We start from the raw sequence: 13,762 nt of genomic DNA on the forward strand, positions 1-13,762 counted from the left end.
TATTCCCAAGTCTGACAACGAGACACAAATGAGTGGTTATAATTAGTAGCAGATAAAAGCAATAAAGAACTGATGAATGCGGAGCAGCATAACAATATCAGCAAAAGTTAAAGGTCAAATCCGCACCAACAGATGCTCCTCTCTCCCACAGAAAACACTGCTCCTTAAACGCCTCGTCAGTCGGCACACCTTTAATTCAGTGACTTTGTGACATCACTCTACGTCACCGAGTCACACGTTTGCTTGATTTATGCAAAGCGGCTAGTTAGGTCCGTAGAAATTAATTTAGCACAGCTGAGTTGTTGTTGTTAGCGGTGCTTGCTCAGGCGTGTGTGAGCTGACCAATGAGAGGAGACTGGGTATTAAGGAGGAGGGGGCCTTAAAGAGACAGTATGAGAAAACTGATGTGTTCTCTGAGTATTAAAGCATGTAAACCTGCTCTAGCAGCAACGCAAGATAAAATCATGAGCCTGAAAATGAGCATCATATGTCTCCTTTAAGTGAAGAAGCTCTGAAGCGCCGAAGAGATACATACATGACTTATTTTACGTCCGTGAATAATCAAGTGTGCGACTTTGCCATGTGTGTGCTCGGCTGTTGAACGAGGCTGCCTCAGAGTCATCTGATGGAACAGATTGCCTACATTATCATTCCTCATGCCGGATTCCCATCAGCAACACTGAGGCTGTGTTGTCTGACGGAGACAATGTGCTTCATTAGAAATTCCTAAGAGATGACCAGGTAGTAAACAGCTGAGGTGGCAGAGCTGCAGGCGAGGGATTGTACAAAATAAATAACAATTTTAACACAATGCTGTTGAAAAGCTTGAAAGAATAGTAGCTAGTGTTTATATAAACTATAGTCTCGCCTACAGTTTGGCAGATTAGTTTTATAGTTATGATATGCCACTTTACATCTGGCCAGGGACAACAGATGAAAACTAGCCTCTTGGCTAATTCTGGCATATTTACAGCAATGTTCATCAATATGCACTGTCCCTGACAAATAAAATGAATAAATAAATGATAAAAAAGCTATTTCTAAAAATCAAGCCCCTGAAAATGGTCAGAAAGGTTCCCAAACCAAACTGTTAAACCATTAAAGTGTTTTCTATAAAAAGTTCTGTACTGTTGGACCCACAGATCTGCAGATGTACCAGAGTATCTAAAGGAAAGTGTGGTACATCCAGCAAACACTGTATCATGAAAGGATTTCTACAGTTCGACATGAATCATCTTCAAGATCACGATCAGAGGACAAAAAAAAACTTGAGAGAAAGTTTTAATTCTCGCATCAAATTGATTTGTAACGCTCACTTTCTCTCGTTGTCTCAGTGTCTCTGCTCACACAGATCCCACAACAATCAGCCTGTTATATATTTATATAGTTTGACAGTCTGAGCAACATTTTGTCTGCAGTTACGAGTAGAATAGCAAAAGAAAAAATCCAAACATGTGCCTTACCCTCAGCGTGAAAGCATAGGAGAAGAAGAGGCATCTATTCTCACACTCCACTGCTGACCGTGACTCTTCCTCGTGGCTTCTGTCGTCCTCTGAATGGCGAGCTGAGTCTCCAGTGTGACATTTCTCTAACCTACCCCCTCTATCATCATGCATATTCAAGTACAGCGGACAGACAGCAGGATACACACACATAGTTGACAGTCATATGTGAAGTGCAGTCCGGTGCTGAGCCTGTGACTGCATTACAATCCAGTTGTTTTGGTTGTTGCTTCACATGCAGTGTTTATTTGTACAGGGACAAGTAGCCTACATAGATTTAACCAATGAACACCATAGAATTGGGCCTTTGAACAAATATCTATCTATCTTGCTGAAAAATGCTAAAATATATATACATGCACGTAAATAAATATGTGGAAGGACAGGAAGCCAGGCACCGTGTGTTTATAAAAGGGTGTGGGGATCTTTAACGAGACACACCTGAGGGAGCAGCTGAGGCGAGCCCTCGTTAGCTACTTGATTTGAGTCCCCGTGTTTGGTGAGGGACTGATTGGGAGTGATTGCTGAAGCACATCAGCCAACGACTAAGCGTCCAGTCGCCTGCATGTCTTGGATTTAGGGAAAAGACTGCAAAACACACTCCTAGAGGAGCCGAACACTGTTTTTCCCAGATTTTTTAAGCGTGCTTTTACTTTGCTTTTTGACCGGGCCATTTTCTGTTTAGTTTTCTTTGTGGGGCTGTTGTTGTACAGTATTAGAGGGTAGAGTTCATGTGTGTGTTTCTGGTGTGGTTTAAGTCACCTTCGCTTGCTGTGCATTGGTCATTTTAGGGTGCAAACAGTTTTAAATTGTTCTGCGTGTAGTGCTAGTTTTGCCCATAAGATACCTACATGTTTTGTGACTCCACACTGACCCCAGACTACTTATTTCATTTGTTTGTTGATCAGATTCCCTGGTTTTCTTCTTTTATTTTTGTTTTTTGCTCATAAAATCTTTATTTTTTATATAGCAGTCTCTTGTTCCAGTTTGTTCTGGATCCTTTGTATTGAATAATTAACTTTTACATGAACTTTTGATACTTGCGTGCATTCATTACCAGAAAATTAGGCTACATTTGATAGTCTACTTAATTAAAATCAAATACTTTAAAGCCTTTTACTCCACTAATATTCATGTAGGGGATCTTCCCTTTTAAACAAAGTAATATTTCAACACAATATCCTCACTTTTACTCAAGTAAGACAAACTTTTCACTCAACAGTCTCAGCTTCCAGTGGCATCTCCTTCCGCACTCCATTTCCCATGAGCGCTAGCGCCCATTCACAAAATCATGAGACCCATCATGGGACCGTGTCGGCCCACTTTCTAGCAGCGGTGTTTTGGTTCACCTGTGCGGGCAGGATGGCGGTAGAAACCCTCGCCCATGACTGGGAGTTTGACCGTTTTGACGACGGTTCGCAAAGTGAGTACAGAAACAAAAAAAGGCGACGTGCTAAACGTCACTAAACATTAGCTGTCGGTGCTAACAGCTAGCTTCCGCTGCTAGCAAGATGCTATCACCTCCGGGTGCCGTCTATTTGCTGGCACGCAGCGACCGTTACGGTTGATTACAAACAAATGCTCATAATAGACACTTTAAAAAAAACTATTCTGCGGATTTATTTCTGTTTTTATGTGTTTTAAACGTCCAGCCAGTTGTCACGTAAAGAGTAGCTAGCGACAAGTGATAGCAAAGTTAGCTAACGTTATCGATGCTAACGACAGACAGCTGGTCGGTTTGACAGCTTAACGACCCCTGAGCGGTTCTGACATTAGATCACTTTAAAACGGTATAAACAGGATTATAAACCCAACTTTACTCGAGTAACGCAATAAGAAAGGGACAAAGGTAGTGTTGTTGTTGTGTTTGTGTTGGTGTCAGATTTCCTGCAGTTAATATTTAACTTAAAATTAATTATTTTGTGTCAGATTCTGGCTATTAAAAGTCACACGTAGTGTTAAACCATCAGGAGACATAAATTGCATTAAATACATTTTTAAAAGTATCACTCTTAAAGGTGCAGTATGTAAGAATTGGCCGAAAAGGGGGCAGCATGTCAACAAAGTAGCCTATGCTGCTGTAGCTAGTTAGCTCAATTAGCCATGCAGTTAGCGGATTGTAGGAGCTGAGGCACCCAGGAGTAATCGAGGCACTTGACAATGTGTAATCACATCGTCAAGTGATGCACCGGGGCCCTAAAAGACTTTTTTCCCCCATTTTAGGAGAAAGGTTTGACCACAGGTACGGTATGGAGGCGATTTACAGCCCATCCATTGACGACGGAGACGTGGCGGGTTTAGTTGGGGTACGGAGACGCGTAACATAGGAGAGGAGCAAGAGGGAGGTTGGCATGAGTCGGCACAAGCCTCCGGTGGCCTGATCGATGCTATCAGACATCCTCTCTTAAAGTACAAAATAGTAGGATGGGCCTGGGCTAGCTGGTTAGCATGCTAACTTCAGTAGATATCGCTACAGTACAATAGATAAACGTCTCTGACACAATGACACTGTAATCTGTTTATTTATTCACACTCTGTTGGTAATTTTAGTCAAGTTTTGCATGATCTAAACTAAAACTCTGACATATCGCACCTTTTAACTTCCAAAACAATGGTACTGTTAACTGCTAACTAGGGGTGTAACGATACATTGATCTGGATCGATCCAATAGCATCGATGCAAAGTGAAAACAACGGTTCATATCGCAGCATTAGTCGTGCTGAAATGTCCTTGTTCAAATCCTCCACCCGACAGAAATACACACAGAGGTCCAACTGAAGAACTACAGCAAGTTTCTGGAGGAGTACACGTCCCAGCTGAGGGGCATCGAGGAGGCTCTGGATGACTCCATCGGAGATGTGTGGGACTTCACTCTGGACCCCATCGCCCTGAAGGTAACACACCAAACACTAGAAGCTGCACATCAACCTGAAAAGACCGACATTGTTTTTACACAACTTAAACTCCTTCCTAATACTTTCTACTCTTTTCTTTTTAGCTTCTCCCATATGAGCAGTCCTCCCTATTGGAGTTAATTAAAACAGACAACAAGGTAAACAAAGACAAAAACAGAGTCTGTAATTATAATTTTTTTTTTTGTTTTTTTTGCTTTCTTGAAATGGACCATTGTGTTGTGTTGTGTGCAGGTTTTGAACAAAGTCATCACAGTTTATGCTGCTCTGTGTAGTGAAGTGAAGAAGCTCAAGTACGAGGTAAGTGTGGTCAAAACAATGTGTTCAGCTCCACTATGGTGAGGTTGGTTATATAGTGTGTCTCGTTGAAGTCTAACAAATGTCATGAACTAATTTACTTCCTTATAAAACATTTACAAAGCTGAACTTACTGGCATTGGTAGGATTGTTTATCCATCATGCAGATGAATATAGCAGGGGACTACTCAGAGAAACATAGCTCCATAGCACTACTAGAGGTGTAAAACTCCTCCAGCAACATTTCCTCAAACTTATGTTGATGTCGGTTGTTTGTGTTGTGCTGTGAGATACAAATTATGAATCTGGGCCCTGAATTTATGTCTTTTTGCAGGCAGAAACCAAGTTCTACAATGGCTTATTGTACTACGGAGAGGGAGGTAAAATGACGAAGATTTCTATTAATTATTATTCTAGGTTTGCCCTGTTAGATACAAATAAGAGGTACGTTTGTGTTTCAGTGTCTGACACCAGTGTTGTTGAAGGAGAGTCCCAGATTCAGATGGGCAGATTCATCTCGTTCCTTCAGGTAGGCGATGAATCATTTCTGTCATAATTTGGTTTATTGAAATCTGGAAAAACACTGAGAGTTTCTCTCCTTTTTCCTTTTTAACAGGAGCTGTCCTGTTTTGTGTCAAGATGTTATGAAGTGGTGGTCAACATCGTCCATCAGCTGGCTGCCCTCTACAACAGCAACAAGTAAGATCCAGCAGCTGAATCAAGTAATGTTACAGTGAATCTACTGTTCTTGTTGGATTGGCTCAAACACCCTTAATGTCAAAAGAGCCTTTTATGCTTCACAACAAGTTACAGACTGTGTTTATTCAGGTTTTGCTCTGCTGTATAAACAAAATCATTTCTCCTCTCATATCTTAGGGGTGCAACGAAAATCATCGAGTCGTCGGGTGTCCATTTCCAGGTGGGTCTTAAGATTTTTAATTTCTTTTAAATGTCTCGAGTATGTTTTCTCTCTAAATAACTCTAGATATGACTCACCGTCTCTGTTTCGCGTTCTGTCTGCAGATAGTGTACGAACACCTCGGGGAGTTGTTGGTGGTTCTGCTCACGCTCGATGAGATAATGGAAAATCATGGCACACTGAAAGACCACTGGAAGATGTATAAAAGGTAAAGACTCTCATGACTATAACAACTAGTGGGATAAAGGCTACAATTGCCAAAAAAGTCAATTTTTTTAATACAGAAGATGAAACTTACGTGGGCAACCATGAAGGAAACCCCTCAACATATATCCTGTACTAGATAAATGTAAAGGCTCTATAGTTTTCTATAATTGCATCCTCTGGTTGTAGGTTGTTGAAATCTGTGCACCATAACCCCGGGAAGTTTTCCATCCCTGAAGAGAAGCTGAAACCGTTCGAGAAGCTGCTGCTCAAGCTTGAGGGACAGCTGCTGGATGGCATGATACTGCAGGTAACCTCATTTCTTTCAGGCTTTTATTTTATTGTACAAATCATTTTTCTGGGGTTCAAGTGTTTACTACAACTGTTGTGTGACAGGCCTGTGTGGAGCAGAGATTCGATGAGCCTGGGGAAGGAGTAGCTGTCGCCAAGAACAGTGCCTTTGCCGAGGAGTTTGCCTCCAACATTCGCACCATCTTCACCAATATTGAGTCCAAAATTGGTCAGTTTCTCTTCTCAAGATGTACCAGTTACACTTGTGACTAATCTTGACTGCAACTTCAATGTAATTTCTGTCTTTGCATCTGTTTTGTTGACAGGTGAACCTTCAGAGATTGACCAGAGAGATAAATATGCGGGCGTATGTGGTCTCTTTGTGCTTCACTTTCACATCTTTAGGAGCGTCGACAAGAAGTTCTACAAAGCCCTGCTCGACATCTGTAAAAAGGTAGTTTAGTGTTCCTCGGCCTGCTTCTTTTCTTTCTCCTTATCTCCTTTGCAGCAATGGAAACATGTTGCTCATGCGTGTTTGTGTCTACCCCTTCCTCTAGGTTCCAGCTGTCACTCTGACGTCGAACATCATCTGGTTTCCCGACACTTTCCTCATCACGAAGGTCCCTGCTGCAGCTAAACTGATGGATAAGAAGAGTGTTCAGGGCATCCGGGCTCAGAGAGACACCTACCTGCAGCAAAGAGCTCAGACACTAACAAAGTCAGCAGCGCTAAAAAAATCTGTCACGTTCATGTTGTTTAAATCAGATGATGATATGTGAGAATCTGACTCTTTCTGTTGTCTCTTCTCTTCAGGGATGTTCAGTCCTACTACGTGTTTGTAACTTCCTGGATGATGAAGATGGAGTCCATCTTGTCCAAGGAGCACAAAAGTGACAAGCTGGCTGAAGACCTTAACAGCAGGTGTAATGTGTTTGTGCAGGTGAGGAATGACATTTGCATCTCCTGTCAACGATCACAGAGCAGCACATGAGACTACAAAGACCAGCTGATTCACATTCTTGCATTGATTATCCTCAAAAAAGAGACATTTCGTGATAAACTGACCAAACAAAAGACACTTAAACTTCTTCCCTCACCGTTCCCTCCATGTTCCTCTTCCTCACAGGGCATCCTGTACGCATACAGCATCAGCACCATCATCAAAACCACCATGAACATGTACATGTCGATGCAGCGGCCCATGACCAAGACCTCTGTCAAAGCTCTGTGTCGACTGGTTGAGTTGCTCAAGGTGCGTGTTCGTGCTTTTTGAGTTTCTCCATGCTTTTCACCTGGTCAAGGTAAAGTCATGTAACGTGTCTCTCTTCCCCCCTCTAGGCTGTGGAGCACACATTTCACAGGCGGTCGATGGTCGTAGCAGACTCTGTTTCTCACATCACTCAGCAGCTGCAGTCACAGGCCCTCAACAGCATCGGCATGGCCAAGGTACATATCCACACATATGTTGATATTTTTGGAGGTCAAGCTTCATTTTCTGTGACGCTTTGTGGTTTTCTTTTTGAAGAAAAGAGTGATCTCTGACAAGAAATACAGCGAGCAGCGGCTGGATGTGCTGTCGTCTTTGGTGCTGGCAGAAAATGCTCTGAGTGGACCCAGCACCAAGGAGAGACGCCTGGTGGTGTCTCTGGCTCTGTGTGTCGGCACTCAGCTGGTACGTTGGGAGTTAAGTTCTGTTTCCTTTTTTATTTCATTTGATTCTCAGCTTGATATTTAAATCTCTCTCTGTCTCGTAGAAAACTTTCAAAGATGAGGAGCTGCTTCCACTGCAGCTCGTGCTGAAGAAGTTGGATCTGATTAGCGAGCTGAGTGAGAGGTGCGAGGTTTTTTTTTTTCTCTTTTGATCAATTTGAGCAAAATATCCTGTCAGTGCACGACACAATCCATCTGCCAAGAGCTGGCAAAGTGATGAACCCTGCAGGCAATAAGGAAAACTTCCAGACGTTTAGGCGTTGAGCAAGTGTGACGGACGGCTTTCAACAGCTTGTGCAGTGGAAAACCGGTGTTGTGCATTGATGCCATTGGCTCTTAGTCAACGAGCTGGAACAGAAGTTTTGAGAACAGGCTTAACATTTTATATCACCGATTCATTTAAATGATGACATCTCAAAAACCTGTTTATACACTTTTGGCACAAATCCTTGTGTTCACGTTCATGTGGCAGTTTGATGTTTTCTTTGACCTGCTTTAGACGATACTCAGGGACTGTTCTGCTTTGTCCCTCAGGGTGAAGCTGCAGTGTGACTGTAGTTTTCTTTACTGGCACCGAGCTGTGTTTCCCATCTACCTGGATGATGTATATGACAATGCCGTGGACGCAGCACGAATACACGTAAGCAGGATCACAAAGCACTGTGATGTTCTTATAAACCTGTGCACGAGGGGCAATTTGAACCTAGCTTGCTGAATGATGCGACCGAAGATCCACCAATTTATATCAACTGTTGTCTGTTTGTGTATTATTTGGTTTCACTTTTCTTACTTGCTTGTATTAATTGGCTGTGTCATTGTTTTATCTTCCTGAATGACACCTGTGATTGGACGGAGCAGTACATGTTCAGTGCACTTAGGGACAGCGTGCCCTCCATGTTACACGCCAAACACATGGAGTCATGTGACCAGCTACTGGAGAGCTACGACAAGGAGATCATGGACGTGTTCAACGAGGTGAGAGCAGATAAAACAGAGCAGGCGAATTACATGAGTGAAGCAGAAAGAGTGTAGTGTGAACAACAGCATCCTTAACCTCCATGTTTCTGTTGAACATTTCTGACCCTTACTCTCACTTCTTCCTGGCGTCTTAACTCTTGCAGCACCTGCTGGACAAGCTGTGTAAGGAAATCGAGAAGGACCTGCGTCTCTCTGTTCACACCCACCTGAAGCTGGACGACAGGAACCCTTTTAAAGTCGGCATGAAGGACCTGGCCCACTTCTTCTCCCTCAAACCCATCCGATTCTTCAACCGCTTCATTCACATCAAAGGTGCTGGAGGACTGTGCTCATGTACACACATACAATATTTTCATGTGTGTACTGTAATGCTGACACCTGCTGAGAAACTGTGAAATAGCGATGAGGCTGTAACTGACTTTGTCTCGTGTTTCACGTCCTCGCAGCTTATGTGACCCACTACCTGGATAAAACTTTCTACAACCTGACCACCGTCGCTCTGCACGACTGGGCCACCTACAGTGAGATGAGAAACCTCGCCACACAGCGCTACGGACTCACCATGACGGAGGCACACCTGCCCAGCCAGACCCTGGAGCAGGTCTGTGTGCTGACAGCTTAACCTAATGAGACAGGCGAAGTTTTTAATTAAAGAAGTAAAAGTGATGACTGGTGTGTTCTCATCAGGGTTTGGACGTTCTGGAGATCATGAGGAACATTCACGTGTTCGTCTCACGCTACCTTTATAACCTCAACAACCAGGTAAGACTTGGATCTCCCATATTCACCTTCTCTATTTTGAGTCTAGCAGTTGTCTGTGCTCAGGCTGCAACGGATGATGATTATTTTCATTAACGATTCATCTGCAGATCATTTTTACGTTTATTGGTTGAGTCTATTAAATGTAAAGTGTTTTTTCTCTCCCGTAGATCTTCATAGAGAAGGCAAGTAACAACAAGCACTTGAACACCATCAACATCCGTCACATCGCCAACTCCATCCGCACCCACGGCACAGGCATCATGAACACCACGGTGAGTTTACACGACAGGCGTGTTGTTCTTCTTTTTCCCTCACATCCAGGTGTATTTGAATGTTTTTTTGCCTCCTCACCTGTCGCAAATCTCCTCTCTTCTTTCTTCAGGTGAATTTCACCTACCAGTTCCTGCGGAAGAAGTTTTACATCTTCAGCCAGTTTATGTACGACGAACACATCAAGTCGAGACTCATCAAAGACATCCGCTTCTTCAGAGAGACAAAGGACCAGTCTGATCAGAAGGTAAGAACAGGCTCAGTGTCTGTGCAAAAAATGTATTCAGTCATCTACAGCAGTTACACAGACGAAGCAGACTGGACAGATGGTGAGTGTTGCACCTTTGCAGCAACGGTTTTAGTTTGGCTGTATGGTTTTAATGCCAGTTGAGCTCCAACCAGAGAGAGCTGGAAACTAAACTGAGTTGTTAACTGAAATGAACCTGCCAATGAGCAAGTTTTCATATCTTTACAGACACAGACTTTAATTATATCGGATCTCGGGAACAAGTGCTTTTCTAGATTTTCTGTTCTTGGAACCAGTTGAGCCGTCTCATCCTCCTGTAATCACACCCTGAAGTTATCATAACGTTGCTCTCTGCCAGCTCTTCTTCAGCTGCACTCGTCCATGTTTTTTTGTTGCAGTATCCATTCGAGCGAGCAGAAAAGTTTAACCGTGGCATCAGGAAGCTGGGCATCACTCCTGAAGGGCAGAGTTACCTGGACCAGTTCAGACAGCTCATCAGCCAGATCGGTGAGAAAAATCACCCGAATGTTGTTCATTTGTTTTTTGGCGCATAGGTGCAGGCAAACCTGGTAAACAAACACTGGTTTCTTTCAGGTAACGCCATGGGTTATGTGCGCATGATCCGCTCTGGAGGCCTCCACTGTTGCAGCAGTGCGATCAGGTAATAGAGAGGACTGGTTCTGTTTATTTGTGCCGATTATATCAGCTCATATTGGACGCATTAATGTTGTTTTATGTAAATATGAGGTTAAATCGGATTTAAACGTATCCAATGACATATTTTCTCACCAGAATGTTTTTGTGTCATCTCCAGGTTCGTCCCCGACCTGGAGGACATAGTGAACTTTGAGGAGCTGGTGAAGGAGGAGGGGCTGTCAGAGGAGACCCAAAGAGCTGCCAGGTACAGGCATTTAAAAACCCTGCTCTTAATATCTATAAATCATAACTTTCATGTCAGTCCTTGTCTCGTACGACCTTGTTGTTCCGTTTTCTGTGCATTTGGGGTTATTTTAGGTCCAGTTTAAGTCCAGCTTTAATCCAGTTGATATTGAATTCTGTTGTGGTTTAATATTTCTGTCCTGCACATTCAATAATGGCAAGATACATTCAGTGCATTTCCATTTCACACCTGCAGAGGGCACCACAGCTGGTAAGATGTAAATAAAACATCACCTGTTGTTTGCATAGTTCAGAAATACTGTAGAGCTGCTAATAACAATGTTCATTCATTTGTGAAATAAATCTGTAATTTTCTTAAATAACTGATTCATCTTCTGGTCTATAAAATGTCAGAAAATGGTGAAAAATATAAATCAGTGTTTCCTAAAACCCAAGATGATATCCTCAAATGTCCTGTTTTGTCCACAACGGAGAGATATTCAGTTTACTGTCATAGAGAAATAAAGAAACCAGAAAATGTTGATAATAAGAAGCTCATTCAAACAATTGTTGCATCTCTAAAATATTATGGGTCATGTTCAGCATCCTAGATTCAGTGTTGGGGGATCTGACCAGCAACTCCGCCGAGGGGACGGAGTACTTCAAGATGCTGGTGGCCGTGTTTGCACCCGAGTTTCGCAGTGCAAAGAATATGCACCTGAGGAACTTCTACATGATCGTACCTCCACTGGTCAGTAACCAGATGTTTTGTTCCCGTGCTACTACCTGTAACACTCTTTTATCTCTCTGTTTGTTAAACTTAACACTTGACACAACAAATCATCTCCCATAGACGGTGAACTTTGTGGAGCACTCCATCAGCTGCAAAGAGAAACTCAACAAGAAGAACAAAACTGGAGCTGCTTTCACAGACGATGGCTTCGCGATGGGTGAGTGGGCCGAACTCATAAATACACACGACTGAATGCAGTGTGTTCTGAGTGACATCAGCTCAAGTTGTCTGTATCTCTCGTCTCTCAGGCGTGGCCTACATCCTGAAGCTACTGGACCAGTATCTGGAGTTCGACTCTCTGCACTGGTTCCAGGCCGTCAGAGATAAGTACAAGAAAGAGATGAGCGCCGTGGTGAAGGAGCAGAACGTCCAGTCTGCCAGCCAGGACGAGAAGTTGCTGCAAACGATGAACCTCACTCAGAAGAGGCTGGACATCTACCTTCAGGTACAGTCTCTAAGAGGATCTACATAAAAAACTGTATATCATATCTGTGTGTTAAGAATTGACTGAGTTATGACTCCAAGCAAGAGTGCGTAGTTGCAGATTGTGGCAATCAGATGATCTGAAATGAAATACTTGTCTCCACTACAGGAGTTCGAGCTGCTCCACTTCTCATTAAGCAGCGCCCGGATCTTCTTCAGAGCCGATAAGACTGCAGCCGAGGAGACTCAGGAGAAGAAAGATAAAGGTGAGGTCATGCTGTGATGATTGATGGAGCCTTTTTAATTATGCAAAACCACCGGCACCCTATTTTACTGTCTTTTTGTAGATGATGTTTCATACATAGATAGAAAGATGGTGTCCTGATTAATGGAGAATGAGGTCTGTGTGTCTTCATCCTCCTTTTTAGATCTTCACATGTAACTAAACTGTCATTTTGTCCACCAGAACAAGCTGCCAAAGCCGGAGGTCCTTCAGACGGCTCAACCCCCACTGAAGCCGCCTCGAAGTGACCGCCACGGTGAGATCACAGCCCTGAAGAGAAGACTACCTGCAGCTGACTGCACTGCAACATGTGTGTAGTTCTGGGATAAGAGACTGGAAACTGGATCAGAACAACTAACAATTGAAGGATATTGTTTTTTTTAACATCCTGTGACGAAGTGATTGTCTTCACTAGAGAAGGAGCGACTGCAGGAAGCGTCTCTTTCTGTTTCCCTTCTACAGAAAACATCGATGTAACATCCCACAGCTTTAAAAATGTTTGCCACATCTAATAGATTCAGCTTGAATTTGTAGCATTTATACAACTGCAGTTTGAAAAAAAAGGTTCAGGTGGTGTGAGGTGAAAGCGAGTCCTTTTCCTTTGCCGCACTTCCTTTTGATACTTGTACATTCAGTGTGTGGATGGACTGGATTATTTTTCTACAGTAGAAGCCTCTGCCGATCAGAGACCTGCTCAATCAGTGAATACTTTGCATCTCTGTTTTGATTTGCTGGTGTCCAATGTACTAATTGTGTTTGATTGTTCACGGCCTGTAACGGCAGCTCTGTTCTTAATTGCCTCTGTAGATTATAGCACAGCGACGAGGACTTCTGGGAATGTTTTCAGTGTATAATCTTATGTTCCTGTGCCATATTTTGTCCACTGCTATTTTTTTTGTTTTGTCCATTTTCTACATTGTATGAATTAAGGTGTGTATGTGCCTTTCTAAACTGTGCTGTGTTTTGATAGCCTGATTAATTAAGAAATAACACATCAAAACACACATTTTCTTCCGAGTGTTGCACAGGACAGACTTTCATTACGGAGATTTATCATTACATTTTTAATTTCCCCAATTTTGTATCTATGAACATGTGGTACATGTGACAATGAGGCCGTAATTTGGTCAATTACATTCCATGAATTAACGTGCTTGAAGAGAAAGTTCTGTAAAGTCTCATAAGACTAATAAAACTTGCACTTTCAACAGAGTTTAGTGTCTTAGAGTTTGTACTGAAGCCTTCAGATTTAAAGTTGAGCTCCTGCAAAATATTTCACTCGTCTTTCTCG

General features: G+C 42.8%; 1 protein-coding gene across 1 annotated transcript; it reads left to right on the forward strand.

The window, feature by feature from the left end:
• The first annotated feature begins 1,171 nt into the window (after window positions 1-1,171).
• Window positions 1,172-13,683, forward strand: washc4 (WASH complex subunit 4). Its single transcript, XM_073471407.1, has 33 exons — window positions 1,172-2,925; window positions 4,258-4,397; window positions 4,502-4,555; window positions 4,650-4,715; window positions 5,047-5,092; window positions 5,174-5,241; window positions 5,329-5,411; window positions 5,589-5,631; window positions 5,736-5,839; window positions 6,025-6,145; window positions 6,232-6,355; window positions 6,453-6,580; window positions 6,684-6,844; window positions 6,940-7,066; window positions 7,253-7,378; window positions 7,465-7,572; window positions 7,652-7,798; window positions 7,881-7,960; window positions 8,371-8,476; window positions 8,695-8,811; window positions 8,958-9,126; window positions 9,261-9,415; window positions 9,502-9,576; window positions 9,744-9,848; window positions 9,959-10,093; window positions 10,492-10,600; window positions 10,688-10,754; window positions 10,908-10,994; window positions 11,576-11,723; window positions 11,826-11,922; window positions 12,014-12,210; window positions 12,358-12,454; window positions 12,655-13,683. Exons 1-33 carry the CDS (start codon window positions 2,766-2,768, stop codon window positions 12,717-12,719), a joined length of 3,615 nt encoding a protein of 1,204 aa, XP_073327508.1. The 5' UTR covers window positions 1,172-2,765; the 3' UTR covers window positions 12,720-13,683.
• The last annotated feature ends 79 nt before the right edge of the window (window positions 13,684-13,762 follow it).

The sequence above is a fragment of the Pagrus major genome, chromosome 8 (assembly GCF_040436345.1).
Source record: "Pagrus major chromosome 8, Pma_NU_1.0".
Taxonomy (NCBI): domain Eukaryota; kingdom Metazoa; phylum Chordata; class Actinopteri; order Spariformes; family Sparidae; genus Pagrus; species Pagrus major.